Below are 16295 nucleotides of genomic sequence, written 5' to 3' on the forward strand. Positions count from 1 at the left end.
CTCAGCGTGCGCAGGCGCCGTTTTGCTGCCGTCGCCTCTCCTTTCCTGGGCCCTGAGGCGCCGAGCCCCAAGTCCCGCCGCTCCCCTTGCTCCTCTCTCCGTCTCTGCTGCCGCCGCTGCCTGCGGCTCCTCCCGCTGCCACCATGTACGACGCGGACGAAGGTAAGGGCGCCGCGGCCGCCGCAGGATGTTTCCCCGCCGGGCCTTGTCTCCGGTTGCTCCAGGCGCGGTGGGCAGGGGAGCCGTTGGGCGCGCGCGGGGCCGGCCGAAGGCGGAGGGGGGCGGTGGGGTCTCCTACAGCCTCCTGGGGTGCTGGAGGGTCCCTCAGCCCGCCGTGTGCCCGCCTTCCCCCTCCCCCCCATGCTCCCTCCTTCCCCCTCCGAGGCGAGGAGAGACAGTGAGGTGAGCGGAGCCTGACATAAACGTTGTGCTTCCTCGACAGATATGCAGTATGATGAAGACGATGATGAAATCACCCCCGACTTGTGGCAGGAAGCCTGCTGGATTGTTATTAGGTGAGGTTTTAAAGCGCTGCTGTTCTTAACGCTTCAGCATATGAGCACTTGGTCCCACGGGTAACATCCAGCTCGCTAGCAGAAAGTCATGGAAGCTGCAGGCTTGCTTACACTGAATTGTGTGGTTCAGCACTTTCAGAGCAGAACAGCTTTAAGCAGAAACAGCGGGTTTGTCATTAGGGATTAAGGAGCCCTACTGACCCCCAGTGGGGTGCCCTGTTTTGTATGAAATAAGAAGTTATTTCAATTCCATATCAAGCACGTGATTTTGCCCACTACCCTTGCAGCTGATGCTGGCATTAGGAAATCAGTACTTAGCTTAGTGTTTTCCTAGCAAGACATGAACATCCAGGACCTGCAGCTTCTTGTGGTAGTTACGGAGCAGAATGCTGCATGGAACTGAGTAAGAAGTGTTTCTCTTGCTAACTGCATCATTTGTAATATGTATATGACTGGTGTCTTAGGGCAAACAGAACAGTAGATCTGTGGGGTGGTCCTGTAGGCAGACTGGGTGGACAGCAGAGATGAGGAACTTTGGAGGCTGGAGGAGGTCCTTACTCTTCCAGCCCAGTGAAGAGTGCTACCTTTGCTTTCAGTCAGGTGGGAGGTAACTGAGGCAAGTCCTTCAGCTGAGGCTGCACCTCAGTCCGTATGAGGAAACACTACTGCAAGGATGACTGAGCACTGGCACGGGTTGCCCAGAGAGGTGATGGAGTCTCCATCCTTGGTGGTATTCAAAAGCTGTCTGGACATGGTCTTGGAGAGTCAGCTCTGGGTGACCATACTTGAGTCGGGTGATAGAACAAGGTGACCACCAGAGGTCCTTTCCAACCTCAACAATTCTGTGACACAGGTTGCCCTTTCCCTTCCTCCTTCCCCTTGTGCAATAACAGACGGTGCTGGCAAGGTTCACTGTGGCAACAGCACAATAGCCAAGGGTACGTTCCCCTTCTTTGGGAAGCCTGAGGCTGTTGGTAGGGGGGTAGTTCTTACCAGTTTTCTCTAGAGATCTTTCTAGCAATGGGGCAGAAGCTGAGGTAGTGAACCCTGGCTGGCTTCAGGAATGTGAGTTAGAGGAGCTTGCAGGCAGGAGCTCATACAGCAGATGTGTTTAGGTTACCCCGTTAAAAATTAGCATGTGGGGCTTCGATTCTTACAGTTAGGTTGTGCTGGGTTGAAGCTGGGTGATGCAAAGGCTGGGGGAAATCTGGAGAAGTGAAGCTGGGAGCCTCTGTGTGGCTGGAACAGAGGAGATCCAAGCTAAGAAAAGTTCTGAGAACTGTTACCTTGACTTAAGTGTATGTGCTCAGTTTACTGCAGCTTGGAAAATTAGTTAAAGCAAAGTAATTTACATATATAGTTGAAAACTTTAGCTGAAGCCACTTTTACTGAGATTTCAGTCATTCTGTTTCCCTTCTAAGATAGGCTGTGCGCACTGTCACAGCTCAGCCAACAGGTGGCAGCAAGTCTCTCAGTTTGTAGCATCTGTGCCTTCAAGCACAGAGAGAGTAGTTTAGCATTTTTGAACATCTGTGTTTGAAACTCATAACTTGGGAAAAGTGAATGTGTTTGATTTGTACTATATTTCATGGCTTTTGAAGGTTTTGTAATAAATACATCTTAAGCTTCTTGATGTATGAAGTACATGAATGACATTAAGATCTCTTATTTTACTTTTTTTTAGCTCCTACTTTGATGAAAAGGGTTTAGTCAGGCAACAGTTGGATTCTTTTGATGAGTTTATTCAGATGTCTGTGCAGAGAATTGTTGAAGATGCTCCACCAATTGATTTACAAGCTGAAGCCCAGCATGCCACAGGAGAAGTGGAAGAGCCGGTGAGTGGAGATCCCCAGCAGAGGTGCCGTGTTTTTACAGTGCAAAATGATTTTACGTGGGTTTTATTCAGCCTCCATCTCAAGAGACAGAAATATGTCTGAGTTATGGCACTGCTCATACAGTCAATAGGACAGAAGTATGAACTCTTTGGAATCTATGAGGTATGTGACCAAGTCTCCAGATAGTTGGGTATGTGGCAGAGAAACACATTCAACAGCTTTGTTCTCCATGGAATCAAACTTCCCTCTTCTATGGAGTTTCTCTCTCCTGCTGGTTAAATTGTTGGTTGAATTGAGAAATGATCAAGAACAATTGGCTGCTGCAGCTCATGTTGTCAGTTACTGTACGAAACTGCACTGGCAGGGGTGTAGTAGAACAAGTCAGGTAGCGAGAAGCAAACCATGTTTTGCTGGGATTTTGATTTTCAGTAGCTTTACCATGGCAAGAAGCGTTTATGGCTGAAAAGTTCTCAGTTAGCTTTCTTCAGATGTAGTTAGGTCTGGGTTTTCAAAGGCTGCCATTGCCCATCATCTCCCATTGGCACCATGTTCCAAAGGAGAACAAATTGTCTAAGGTCTGCGCTGTGTGATGGCTCTTCTGCAATGAGTGTGCACCTTTTGCAATGGCTGTCATACTTTCATCCTTGTCCTTCATGTGGTGTGATCCCTGTTCCATAAGTGATCTGTTCCCCTGCTATCAGTCACTACCTTGCTGCTTCCCTGTAGAGATTTAAAGGAACTTCAGGACACCTGAGCACTGAATTGTTGCATGGTTTGACTGTTCCTTTGCATTTTTTTTGCAAGCAAACAACTATCCTGTAGAAAGAAAAACTGAGGTTTCTTTTAGCTTCTTTGTTAGACAAACAGTTCATAAGAATTTATTTCAGTGTAATTCTCCTTAATGTTTCTTCTGTTATTCTATGTATATTATTGCAGAATTCTCTAGCTGTGCAGTTCTGCAGTTGCTATATGCACTGTTTGTGGTTAAGGTTTGGATCACAAGCATGATACGTGTCTGGCTTTTTTTTTTCCCAAAAGCCAGTATTTTACTTTCTCAAATCAGAGAGGTTAGTTTCTTATCCTTATTTATCAAATCAAAGTTTTTAGCAATTGGTCTAGATATGAGTAAAAGGAAAGTTGCTTTTTCCTTCAGAGCCACTTGCAGGCAAACTCTTGCCTCATTTGAAGATACTGGTTTAATTTAAGGAGACTGAGTGTATTAGGCTAATCTGACTTTTTGTTTCTTCCTCCCTCCACTTCTCAGTCTCAAATTTTGAAGGCAATTTGGGCAATTTGAAGTACATAAGAAGGTTTAACAACCATGCTCACAGATAGGAGTTACGGTAGATGTTTTTTCTTGCATGAGAACTTGAGAAACGTGGTACTATACAGGGCTGCTGCTTCAAATCCAGGGAAAAGGTGTTTCTTTGGGTAAGAATTGAGGCAACTTTTTTGGCTTACAAAATGTTTGCCAACAAGTCTCATTGTAGGTAGCCTTTGTGCCTTTTTAAAACAAGATTGTTTGCAGGTCTTTTCCAATAATTCAAGTCTTTGTTTACTGATTCTACAGAATCATCCTAGGAACTGGTGTTACTCAACTTGCTGTGCTTTCAGTTACTGATAATGGTTATCCTTCTCCAGTAGCAGTTCTGGTTATTAATAAGAAAGAGAGAATATCTGGAATACACTAACAATTAGCCTTCTGTGTCTTGTGGATAGAGCAGCAGTGACACTTCGGTGTGTCTGAAAGCTGTGTTTTTTTGACAAACTGATACAATAATCCGTTTAATCTCTAGAGGAAGCACAACCACCTAGTGCAGATGTTAAAAAGGTGGTTTCTGTGGCTGTAAGACAAAACGTATGGGATAGGTAATATGCACCTTTGCTTTTAATGGTGAGTCCAGAGAATGGGCTGAATATGAGGTCTTTGAAAATATATGTTAGAAAGGCTAAAACAACTTGTGACACAAACCATAAGCTGGCTTTTTTTTCTTTGCATTGGAGCTTGCTCTGCTAGAGCAAGTGTTGCTTTGGTGGCATGCTACAGCAGAGTTCTTATGGCCCAGATGTGATAAAATGCCTGCATGGAATTCTTGTTTTCTACATCAGTTACCTCATTGTATGTGTTGAAGCAGATTCACCTTTTTGCATCATAAAACTAGCAGTTTTATCTAAAGTTAAATAAATGATAATTCTCTAAGTAGGCATGTGTAAGGCATATTCTGTTTGTTACTATATTCACTGACTTGGCACACTTTGAGTTTGTTAACTATTTTATAGGAAGAAGACCTATTTGGGTACTTTATTCTTCTCTTATCAATGGTTTTCACCCTTCAGTTTCCTCTGATTTATTATTTTTTTTTTAAATTAATGAGGTGTTTAGAAAGCCTTGAAAGTTCTTGGGTGCTTTTTTGATCTAGCCATCTGAAGCAGGACTGTTTCCATACCTTGAGCTGAGGACATGCAGCAGCATTGGGTATTAAGCTCTAGGGCCTCTTTTGAACAAGCAAAATGGATGTTTCTTCCATTACAGGTAAATGTCGTCTTGTTTTCCAGCCCCGGTATCTGTTGAAGTTTGAGCAAATCTATCTCTCCAAACCTACGCACTGGGAAAGAGATGGAGCACCTTCACCTATGATGCCCAATGAAGCCAGACTGAGAAACCTTACGTAAGAATGAGCTCTGTAGTGGATAAACACAAAGAAGGACTGGCTCTGCGTTATTAATTGATAGTCTTTTTCAATTTAGTAGAGCCTTGAAAATGTAATAATTACTGCTCTATTTAAATTTCAATGTCTATTTTTTTAAATCCAGAGGGTGATTTGCTAGTAATGCTTACTATTACCAGTGAGGCTTGAATAACTGCATTTGTTATCCTTCTGTAGGACGTGGAGTAATAACTGACAGATAACGCAGTGGTGTTTTTATTCTGTAGGTATTCAGCCCCCTTGTATGTGGACATAACTAAAACAGTTATTAAAGAAGGGGAGGATCAGTTACAGACACAGCATCAGAAAACTTTTATAGGAAAAATTCCTATTATGTTGCGTTCAACATACTGTTTGTTAAATGGCTTAACTGACCGTGATCTTTGTGAACTGAATGAATGCCCGCTTGATCCTGGTGGCTACTTTATCATTAATGGATCAGAAAAGGTAAGGGATTGTACCCACAGTCATCTTTACAGACAGTGGAAGTTCTGTTACTTGTTCCATATGTTTTGCCAGCACTGTTATTCCAGTGTATCACAGTTACTGCAGGCACTTGTAATCTTGTGGGAAGAGGGGCTTTTAGTCCTCTGTTAGGACTTTCTCAAGTCACCTTGTCTTCCTCTCTGAGGCACGTTTCCCTTCAGTTTCATAAACTGTTCTGCACTGAATGCCATTAAGTACTCTAGATATTTTCCTTTTCATTTTCAATATTGCAGAGCAGCATGCCCTCTAAAATGAGGTACTTCACTTGGAGTCTCCTCCAGTTTGTTCACAGTTGTATAGATGCATTTTATTATAAAAATAGGTTCTTCCCTCCATTGCTGTGGATTCAGCTTTAGCAAATCATATCCTCTACATGCTTGTGCCTCACTAATGAAACTGCCAGTTTTTAAGTAACGGACACCTGGATGTTGTTAGGCAGCAAAAGAAATAGAATTCTAGTTTTTCTTCTTGGGGGAAAAAATTCTGGCTTTGACCGTTGGAATTAGCATTTAAATTTAAATGCCTGTGTAGTGCGTTGGCCCTGGAAACAGATAGCGAAATGCTTTCTTATCAATGTTATGCCTAAAGCTAATGCAGATGTCTCAGCATGACTAGCAGATGCAGTAAGTACATCAGAGAGCACAGTGTTCTCAGTGTCTTTTGTTTTGGTTATTCTGTCTTAAGTAGGTGTATGTTTTGCCAAATACTTTATTTTTAGAACGCAGAGTGTATTCCAGCTGAGTTGGCAAATTGACTTTGTGCTGTGCAGTGCTCTTAAAGTTAAGGCACCTGAAGGAATAGTAGAAATACCTGGTGCTTGTTATTTTCAGCATGCCCTTCTGTCAGTTATTTACTAGTGTTCTTGTTTCTAACACAGGTTCTGATTGCTCAAGAGAAAATGGCTACAAACACAGTATATGTGTTTGCAAAGAAGGATTCAAAATATGCCTACACAGGAGAGTGTAGATCTTGTCTGGAAAATTCCTCTCGACCAACAAGTACTATATGGGTTAGCATGCTGGCCAGAGGTGGGCAGGTACGCCTAAACAGTGATAATCCCGCCCCTGGGGCTTACATTAAAGACTAGATTTTAGGACATTTATTACTGTCCTGTCTCTTCATGTCATTTATTTCAGTGATTTTGAGAAGAAATTTCTTCTGATGATAAGTTATAAAGAAGGTAAAATTAAATGAAAGTGTATTCTGTTTGTCATAGATCATGCCTGTCTCTGACAAACAATTTGAGGAAGACTCAATCTGCAGCAGGTTGTAGGGCAAGGCTAAAAATAGTTTTAGGATTACTACAGATGAGTTTTTAGAAAATCCAAACAAGCTGCTTCCTCTTTTTTGTCAAAGGACAAGAATAGGAACAGGGACCCTGTCTCTGCTGACGGCCAAGGTTTAGATGTGTTTTGCATACCACATATTAATTCATATTTAACATTTAGTTGTGCTATGTGTGTGGGGAAATAAGGGCTATTCATAACTTCAAAAGCAGAAAGTGTCAGTACTCATTTACCATTGCATTGATATTTGGAAAATCCCAAACATGTTCAAAGAGCAACTTTAATAGAAGCCTTACATCACTCTCGCTCTTGATGGCTGGGGTGCCCTTGAGTGGTTGTCCCTCTGAATCCCACAGTGTTTGTTTCTTTCTGGGAGGGGGGAGCAGCTACTTGAATAATCACAAGGATGGAGAGTCTTACACTGTGGATTAGAAAAGCTGGGCTTAAGCTGACAGAAAGAAAGCTGAAGGTGAATGGGATTGTTCTTTGCAAATACACAAAGGGAGAGAAAGGATGCATATGGGTGAATGAATAGTATTTAAATTCCTTTGCATCAGCAAAAACCTTCCAAATTTTTGCAGACTAGTTCTAAAGTTAGAAATGTTTTTAGAATAGAAGTCACTGCTGGAGTAAGGTTTCAGAATAGCTCCTTAGCTGGCCTGCTGAGTAGTCATATTTTCCTATAGTGCTTGAATAGATACACTTATGCTTTATCATCGAAGTCCAGAGAGATATTTTTATTTAAAGGCAAAATCATTTAAGACTAATGTATGTTTTTCCGCATCTTTTCAGGGTGCGAAGAAGAGTGCTATTGGTCAGCGCATTGTAGCAACTTTGCCGTATATCAAACAAGAAGTCCCCATCATAATTGTCTTTCGTGCACTAGGCTTTGTGTCTGACAGGGACATTTTAGAGCACATCATATATGATTTTGAAGATCCGGAAATGATGGAAATGGTGATATATGTTAAATAAATTATTTGCTGGCTTGACATTTGGTAATGCTTAGGTGTGGCTAATAATCATTCAAAGCATTGTTTGTTTTCCAATTGTAATTTATTACTTTAATAGACAACCCACAAAAATAATAGAAATGTCAGAAGTTCTCTGCCTAAATGTATCCTAATGAGTATTTGAAGTGAACAAAATGCAATGGAAATTTTAAAGAGTTAATAGGTATTTGGGTTGGTAATGTCTTATCCTGCTGCCATTGACTTTAATTGTAAAATCCCGATTTATACCTGAAGCAGCAACAGGTCTAGAAGGTACTTGAATGAGAACTATTTTCTGAAGTCTAAACTGTTTTTTTGTGTGCTCCCTGCATGCTACATGACTGTTTTCTGCTGCTCTAGAAAGAGCTACTACAGTAAAGCCAGAGAGAACTGGATCAGTAATTAGCAGTTTCTGAAAAGAATCATCAGCAAACTACTGCGTAGTTTCCTCCAATCCCAACAGGCACTGGATGGTACAGGATTTTTCTGTGTCTTGTGCATTAGGTCAAACCTTCTCTGGATGAAGCGTTTGTCATTCAGGAGCAAAATGTTGCTCTAAATTTCATTGGATCAAGAGGTGCAAAGCCAGGTGTCACCAAAGAAAAGAGAATCAAGTATGCTAAAGAAGTCTTGCAGAAAGAAATGCTCCCGCATGTTGGTGTCAGTGACTTCTGTGAAACCAAAAAGGCCTATTTTCTAGGGTATGTCAATATTTTCTGTCACACATTGCAAATGGACACTAAATATGAATTTTATTCACGTATATGTATTAAGATTGGAAGAACTCCCTGAATGGGAGTTTGTTTTTAACCTCAGTCTTCTGGATATTCAGGGATAAACTTTAGGGCACTGGTATATTTTCCTACCTGAGAAAATGCAAGTGCTGATAAAATAGGAAAAAATTTGAAACAAAACAAGCTTCCAGTGCATTCTGGATATTAAGTTAGACGTGGTGATAATGGTAAATTACTCTTTTGGCATCATGTTGCATGGACAACATTTAGAGGTTGATAACTAATGTGTAGATAACTACTGAGAAGCTGTTTGTAATGTAAACCCACTCTTTAAAAGAACTACTAGCACATCCTCTTGATCACTGCTTATTGGTATGCAGATGAATCATAGCATCAGAAGACTTCGAGATTTTTGCCTGATTCCATGTGCTTAAACATCACCCATATTACAGTACACAATGGTGTAGCAGAAGACGCGGTGCTGTCATGATGTAAATATTAACTTTTCTCTAGTTATCTGAACTTTCAGTGGATCATGCACCTCTACGGTGTACGTGCTGAAGAGGTATGTTTTACAACAGCAATATCCTAAAGATCTAGAATGGACAGTCTTTAGGAAACGGTTCACTGATTTTATCTATGAAAGCATGTGATCTTTGTCGTGAATGTCTGCTGTCAGTTTAAAACATAAACTATCTTATTTGCTTAGGTATATGGTTCATAGATTGCTGCTGGCAGCACTGGGAAGAAGGGAGCTTGATGACAGAGATCATTATGGCAACAAAAGACTGGATCTTGCTGGGCCGCTGTTAGCTTTCCTGTTCAGAGGGTAACTATAATAGATACATTTTCTTTGGAGAGCATTAGTGGTAGACACATTGCCAGCTCTGTGCTTCTAAATCAGTCAGACTATTCTGTTGTGCCTGGTATCTGTCTTGGGCAATACAGCCAGTATCTGATTGTGACTTTTTAATGGAGTGGGTAAGTGGCTATCATTAGCTTGTTTTGAAGCATATTTTGTGTATGTTCACAACTAGGTTAATTTGTTTTGTTTTTTCCCCCCCTTCCTCCTCTAGTTACAAATTACTTGCTTCTGTTCAGAAGGCCAGTGATCTTTTTTCCAAAGAGTGCAGGGTAGGCTGAATTGCTACAGTACTGTTTAATCATGTTTCTTGGCATCTTCTTCTTCAGAATGTTTAAGAATTTGCTGAAGGAAGTGAGAATTTATGCACAAAAGTTTATTGACAGAGGGAAAGACTTCAACTTGGAACTGGCAATTAAAACAAGAATTATTTCAGATGGTTTGAAGTATTCATTGGCAACTGGAAACTGGGGTGACCAGAAGAAAGCCCATCAGGCCAGAGCAGGAGTATCTCAGGTACAATAGCTGAGTAAGGCATAGTAGCGTTTGTCAGGTTTACATAAAACTATATCATGGAAGAGTTTAACATTGCTTGGCAGCCATGCATGTTGTATGTTAAATAGAACCATGTCTGAAAGGAAACATACATCGCTGAAACAGATGAAGATCCAAACAGTTGAGTCTGGTGTGGGGTTTGGGTCGTGTTTTGTTGTTTGGGTTTGGATTTAGCTATTGTGTTCACTGCTGAACAGTTGGTGTAAACTCTTGTAAAAAGTTGGTGTGTTAGGGCATATGCTTGTGTCTCGTCAAGTCCTAGTCCCAGGGAATCTTTAGGGAGGATGGATTTCTTTCCTTTAATTACTTCCAGTGCTTCACAGGTGGTTAAAGAAACTGGAGTGACACCTTGTAATACAACAGTTATGTATTCCACAGCTAATGATAAGGAGCACTGACCTTATTAGCCCAGAGCAGTGCTTAGTTGAGCCTGTTTCTCATAAAGGTGGAAACAGGAAAAAGGTGAGAGTTTTTAAATGCCAGCATATTTTGTTGTCTGGAGCCCTGGTGAGGTAATAATTTGGGGAAAGCAAAGTTAGGAAAGGGGCGAAGGTGGTAGCTGTCCTTGGATGGTATGTTGTTGGTGTATGTGTATGAGGGGCTTGTTTGCTTTTTAAATAAACTCTCACATTTCATGCTGTAAAAATAAATTTTCTTAAACTTTTGAGAGGCCTTGAGCAGACTCTGAAAAAAAATGTAAATGCTGATTTGCTTGTAATAACTAAGTCATCTTAGTTTTTCAAACTAAGTTTGAAAAGATCTCTGTGTCATTGTACTGCCAAACCCTCCTGGTGGAAATGCAGCTTAAAAAGTATTTTTACGAGTATCACTCATTCTAGTTACCTGATGAGACTAAGCTATACCACAAGGAACAGATTTTCAGGGTAAACTTAGTCTAAGATTAATGTAAGTGAACTAAAAAGTGTAGCTAACAAAAATCAGAGCTATTTTAGTTCTTCTGAAGTACAGAATTTCTAGAGGGCATTGATCCTTTGCTCTAATGTATCATGATGCCTGTCAACACACTTAAGCAGCTTTGACTAACTGAATTCTTTACTATGTGCAGGTGTTAAACCGCCTGACTTTTGCATCTACGCTCTCCCATCTGAGACGCCTGAATTCTCCAATTGGTAGAGATGGTAAACTGGCAAAGCCCAGACAGCTGCACAATACACTGTGGGGCATGGTTTGCCCTGCTGAGACTCCTGAGGTAACGGAAGTAATATTTATGTCAGTACTTACTCATGCCCAACTGCTTTTATCTGCTAGTCATTTTATAGTCATGGCATTTGTGATGATTACTTGCACTTTTTTTTTAAAATGCTGGTGTGTCCAGTTCGTTGAGGACTCAAAGTTCTTGGATCTTCTCAGGGGAATCTCTTGATCTGGAAATGCAGGTTAACTTTGTGTTTCTACTAGGGTCATGCAGTAGGACTTGTGAAGAACTTAGCCCTGATGGCTTACATTTCTGTGGGGTCTCAGCCATCCCCAATTTTGGAATTCTTGGAAGAGTGGAGTATGGAAAACCTGGAAGAAATATCTCCAGCAGCAATCGCTGAGTATGTGCAAGTGAAACTGTTTAAACAAATTTAAGGTTTTTATGCTGCACGACACTTCAAGGGTTTGGTTTTTTTGGCTTTTTTTTATTATTATTTGTTTGGTTTTCCCTCTTTTTAGTGCTACCAAGATCTTTGTCAACGGCTGCTGGGTAGGAATACACAAAGATCCAGAGCAGCTCATGAATACCCTGAGGAAGCTCCGTCGTCAGATGGACATCATTGTGTCAGAGGTATAAATTTTACCTCTAGAGTTATGGCTTCTTTTTAGATGAGAGAAGATAATGTCATGATACTACTTTGAAAGCTCCAGATACCATTATTTGCAGGTCTCTTTCTGAACGTACTTCACATTGCTCGGGATTTTTCTGTTTTGGGAGTTTTTGGGGGTTTGGTGTTTTTTGGGGGTTTTGTTTGATGTTGTGTGTGGTTTGTTGTTTGGTTGTGGGGCTGGTTTTTGTTGTTTTGGTTTTTGTGTTGGTGTGGTTTTGTTTTGGTTCGGCTTTTTGTGGTTTTGTTTCTGTTTTGATTCTCTCTTGTTTTTTGTTTATTTATGTTGTTTCTTTTTTTGTTTGGGGATGTTTGGTGTTTGTTTTGTGTTTTGAGGATCCAGTTGAAAAAAATTCTCATGAAATGCTTCTGTTTGTAGGGGTGTTAATGTTTGTACTGTGGTGCTGATAGCACCTGTAAGGCCTTTGCTTTAGGGAACTTGGTTATCCTATTTTGTGTTCCATAGTTTTGATTCCAGTCTGAGACTTTTTGCACTCATGTGGTGCTGTTTTCTTGTACAGGTCTCAATGATTAGGGATATTCGTGAACGAGAAATCCGCATCTATACTGATGCAGGCAGAATTTGCCGACCCCTTTTAATTGTGGAAAAACAGAAGTTGCTGTTAAAGAAAAGGCATATTGACCAACTGAAGGAACGAGAGTATAACAATTACAGGTGAGATACGTTCCTGAAATTCAACTGAATGTCTAATTTTCCATCTTGGAGGAACTTGCAGCTTCCAGCTTGGAGAGAAAAATGTTCAAAGCTTTGTGCAGCACAAAGATGCTTTCTCTGCCTGGTAGCTTAATTCATTTTTTTTAATCATGCTGAGGCAGTGGTAGTAATAATAGGTCAGGGAAGTTCTTGTTCTTGTTACTGCTGAAGAGACCCATTTGTTATGTTAGTTGAGTATTTCAGACCTCGGTTATTCAGTTGGCAGGATCTCGTGGCCAGTGGTGTAGTGGAGTACATTGATACACTGGAAGAAGAGACTGTGATGCTGGCAATGACTCCGGACGACTTGCAAGAGAAAGGTGTGGCATATTGTTCAACATATACACACTGTGAGATTCACCCATCTATGATCCTGGGAGTATGTGCATCTATTATCCCTTTCCCTGATCACAACCAGGTCAGTGCATCACTTCTGACATCCTGCTTTTAAAGTTGATAGAAAAGCCACAGGTGTATGTGTAAAGAGCTTTATGTACATATATTCTGGTCTTCCCTTGTCTGCCTAGTCTCCCAGGAACACATACCAGTCTGCTATGGGTAAACAGGCTATGGGAGTTTACATTACTAACTTCCATGTTCGTATGGATACGCTGGCACATGTGTTGTATTATCCTCAGAAGCCCCTTGTAACAACACGCTCCATGGAATACTTGCGATTTAGAGAGTTACCAGCAGGTATGTTGTCAGTTCGTGTTTGATACTACTGTGTTTAAACTATGTCAAAATGTTGTGGGTAGAGTACTTGAATATTTACGAAATGTGTGCAATTTCAAAATTAATTATAGGTTCAATGTTAACTTGTAGCTGGACACCTAGACTGCAAAATACATTGCTGTGTTGCAGCTGAAACTACTTCATCCATACAGTCTGCCAAAATCTAACTGGAAAAATGCGGGTTTTTTGTATTGGTATTTGCTAGGTTCTTCACAAGGGGTCACTCCTGACTCTCTTTTCTAACCAAAGCTGTGTTTGCTGACACTACGTGGTTTTTGTGTTTGGGACATGGAGATTTTATCTTGGAAAGGGTAGAACAGCTTCACTGTAGACAATACAGCGTATTTTGAGTTACAAGTAATGCCTGTTTGGTATGTGTGCGTGCTTTCAAAGTATTTGCTCTGCCTATTATAGGTATCAACTCGATTGTAGCCATTGCGTCGTACACAGGCTATAACCAGGAAGACTCTGTCATCATGAATCGTTCTGCTGTTGACAGAGGCTTTTTCCGGTAAGACTTCGTAAATTTAACTGCTTGGAAGAAAAAAAAGGAAAAAAGAGTATACTAAGTTTTCCAGAATCTCAAGAAAAGTTGTTCTTGCGCTAGAAGCCACCATACTCCAAATCTTTCCAACCTGAGAAGCTTTTGAATTTTTTTTTTTAAATGGCGGGTGGGGGAGAGGGAGCAGCACAATGAAAATGGTGAATGTGTACCTCAGCAAAACACAGCGAGGAATGGTTCATCCTTTGTGTAACCTGACTTCCCACTTTGTCTTCCCAGTTTTTCTGTCTTGGTCTTTACTATGTTTACTGTTTTCTGTACAATGCTTACATGAAAAAATCTTTGGCCTCCTTGCTGTTATGCTGTTATATTTTCATGCAACTCTAGTTATATGAACTCCTTAATGGCAATATTGCAGCTTTGTAGTATAGTCCTGTCTGTAGTAGCATGACAGTTACTGCCAGTGAGGATTGGCATGTTCCTGTCCTTATAATTTTTAGATGGCTGTGGTTAGCTACGTAGCTGGTCAATGGATTTCTAGTTATGTTTGTTTTCTTTTGTCCAAGTTGAGCCCAAGAAGTGTGTGCTTGGTATCTTGGATCTGCTGCCTTCGAATGTAGAACAAGTATGAGACTATTAGACTTCTGTGGCTCACGTGAAGCTTTTATAGAGCCTCCTGTGTGCATGGGAGCAATTAAAGCAAATAATATGTATCTATAAGGCTGTGGCTTTGGTGTGATGGCAACTGAGGCAGCAACCAAAAGGCCCTAAAGCCCTGGGAAGCAGCCTATATAAATTGAAAGTTTTCCATGGCAGCTCAGTTGTACTGAGTTGTACTGCAAGGTAGCAGTAGAAGCCTAAAAATGCTTGCAAAATGGCAGGTTTAAGGAGAAAAGTAATATGAGAATGATATGATAAAGATGCAAATAATCTTTAGGAATAGTAACTACATTTGAGATGTCAAGCAGACCGAAGGTCTCTGCAGTTCATCAAAAATTAACATGTTATCTATAGGTACTTTGGCAATATCTGAAAAGCGACCATCAAAATGCCATCTGAAACTGGGTTTTGTTTGTTTCGTGGGGTGTTGTTGGTTTTGCCTTTGTTTTCCCCTCCTCAGTGATGGTCAGATTAGCAAGACTTTAGAGGAAAGGTTGTGTGGCATATGAACTGTATTTGGTTTGATTGTCATTAGTAACAGTAGCCATAATATGTGATAAAAGGGTGATTATAGTGGAACTGAGATGTACAGATGGGGAAAAATGATGCTGGTTTCACTGGAGAAGGCTTTGTAACTTTGTTTCAGATCTGTGTTCTATCGCTCCTACAAAGAGCAAGAGTCTAAAAAAGGGTATGACCAAGAGGAAGTTTTTGAAAAGCCTACACGTGAAACTTGTCAAGGTAAGATACAGGAGTGTATGAAGGCTGAGTCGTTAAATTAAATTTTTGTGGGTGAGTTAATGTTGTTGAACTGATTCAGGCTTTATTTTGGGACATAAAATAGCAGAAATGTCTGGATTAATAGCATCAACATCAGTTGAGATACTTGCGTAAAATTATCTTTAGACATTTTAGCAGTAGTCTGAAGTTGCAAGCAGACTTGTTAAATTTCTACAGAACATCAAAGTCAATATGTTGAAAAATTTGGAAGTCTACTTTTTTTTCTTTATTTCCCAAGGTATGAGACATGCAATCTATGACAAACTTGATGACGATGGTTTGATAGCACCTGGGGTACGTGTGTCTGGGGATGACGTCATTATTGGCAAAACAGTAACACTGCCAGAAAATGAAGACGAACTGGAAAGCACTAACAGACGTTTCACAAAGAGAGACTGTAGCACTTTTCTGCGAACTAGTGAGACTGGTATTGTAGATCAGGTCATGGTAACCCTCAACCAGGAAGGATACAAGTTCTGCAAGATCAGGGTGAGCACCGACACCTGCGCTTTCTGCTTTTAATAATTTTTGTTCTGTATTTAAGTTACCAACTGAACGTTTTCCTATGGCTTTCAGGTACGCTCTGTAAGAATCCCACAAATTGGAGATAAATTTGCCAGCAGACATGGTCAGAAAGGAACCTGTGGTATCCAGTACAGGCAAGAGGTAGTGATTTCCACCCCCTCTCCTTCTTAACATTTTATCTCTGATCTTCTTAGCATTGGAATGGCCTTAACGAGTTGTCTGTGGAATATCTACTCAGGTGCAATATAGTGGCTTAAATTTAGCTGAAGTATGTTTAGAAAGGGGCACAGCTGCTTCTTACATGCTACTTCAGTGTCTTTGAAATGCTTTAAAAGATTTAATTTTAATTCACACCTCTGCTTTTTCTTAAACTTGATGTTCTGGGAAGTACTGACTGCCTGTTTCCCTGCTCTAGGATATGCCCTTCACCTGTGAAGGCATCACACCTGATATAATTATCAACCCCCATGCCATCCCTTCCCGCATGACCATTGGTCACTTGATTGAGTGTCTTCAGGGGAAGGTAAGAAGAGTCTTCTATGCTGCATGTCTGAGCAATAGGAATTAAAATCACAGAAT

At 40.8% G+C, this 16295-nt stretch overlaps 1 protein-coding gene across 1 annotated transcript in view; it reads left to right on the forward strand.

Annotated features, from left to right (window-relative positions):
- Nucleotides 1-16295, forward strand: part of POLR2B (RNA polymerase II subunit B) — a 20277-nt gene continuing 3982 nt past the window's right edge. The window contains exons 1-21 of the mRNA XM_064449923.1: nt 1-162; nt 443-515; nt 2200-2350; nt 4907-5019; nt 5286-5505; nt 6422-6580; nt 7623-7787; nt 8327-8523; nt 9266-9385; nt 9748-9934; nt 11040-11183; nt 11393-11532; nt 11651-11762; nt 12321-12475; nt 12734-12932; nt 13042-13210; nt 13664-13760; nt 15058-15152; nt 15430-15680; nt 15768-15857; nt 16132-16239. Coding sequence (XP_064305993.1) covers nt 144-162; nt 443-515; nt 2200-2350; nt 4907-5019; nt 5286-5505; nt 6422-6580; nt 7623-7787; nt 8327-8523; nt 9266-9385; nt 9748-9934; nt 11040-11183; nt 11393-11532; nt 11651-11762; nt 12321-12475; nt 12734-12932; nt 13042-13210; nt 13664-13760; nt 15058-15152; nt 15430-15680; nt 15768-15857; nt 16132-16239 — 2964 coding nt within the window. The 5' untranslated portion in view covers nt 1-143. The remainder of the gene's footprint in view (nt 163-442; nt 516-2199; nt 2351-4906; nt 5020-5285; nt 5506-6421; nt 6581-7622; nt 7788-8326; nt 8524-9265; nt 9386-9747; nt 9935-11039; nt 11184-11392; nt 11533-11650; nt 11763-12320; nt 12476-12733; nt 12933-13041; nt 13211-13663; nt 13761-15057; nt 15153-15429; nt 15681-15767; nt 15858-16131; nt 16240-16295) is intronic.

Source organism: Phalacrocorax carbo, chromosome 4 (assembly GCF_963921805.1).
Source record: "Phalacrocorax carbo chromosome 4, bPhaCar2.1, whole genome shotgun sequence".
Lineage (NCBI taxonomy): Eukaryota > Metazoa > Chordata > Aves > Suliformes > Phalacrocoracidae > Phalacrocorax > Phalacrocorax carbo.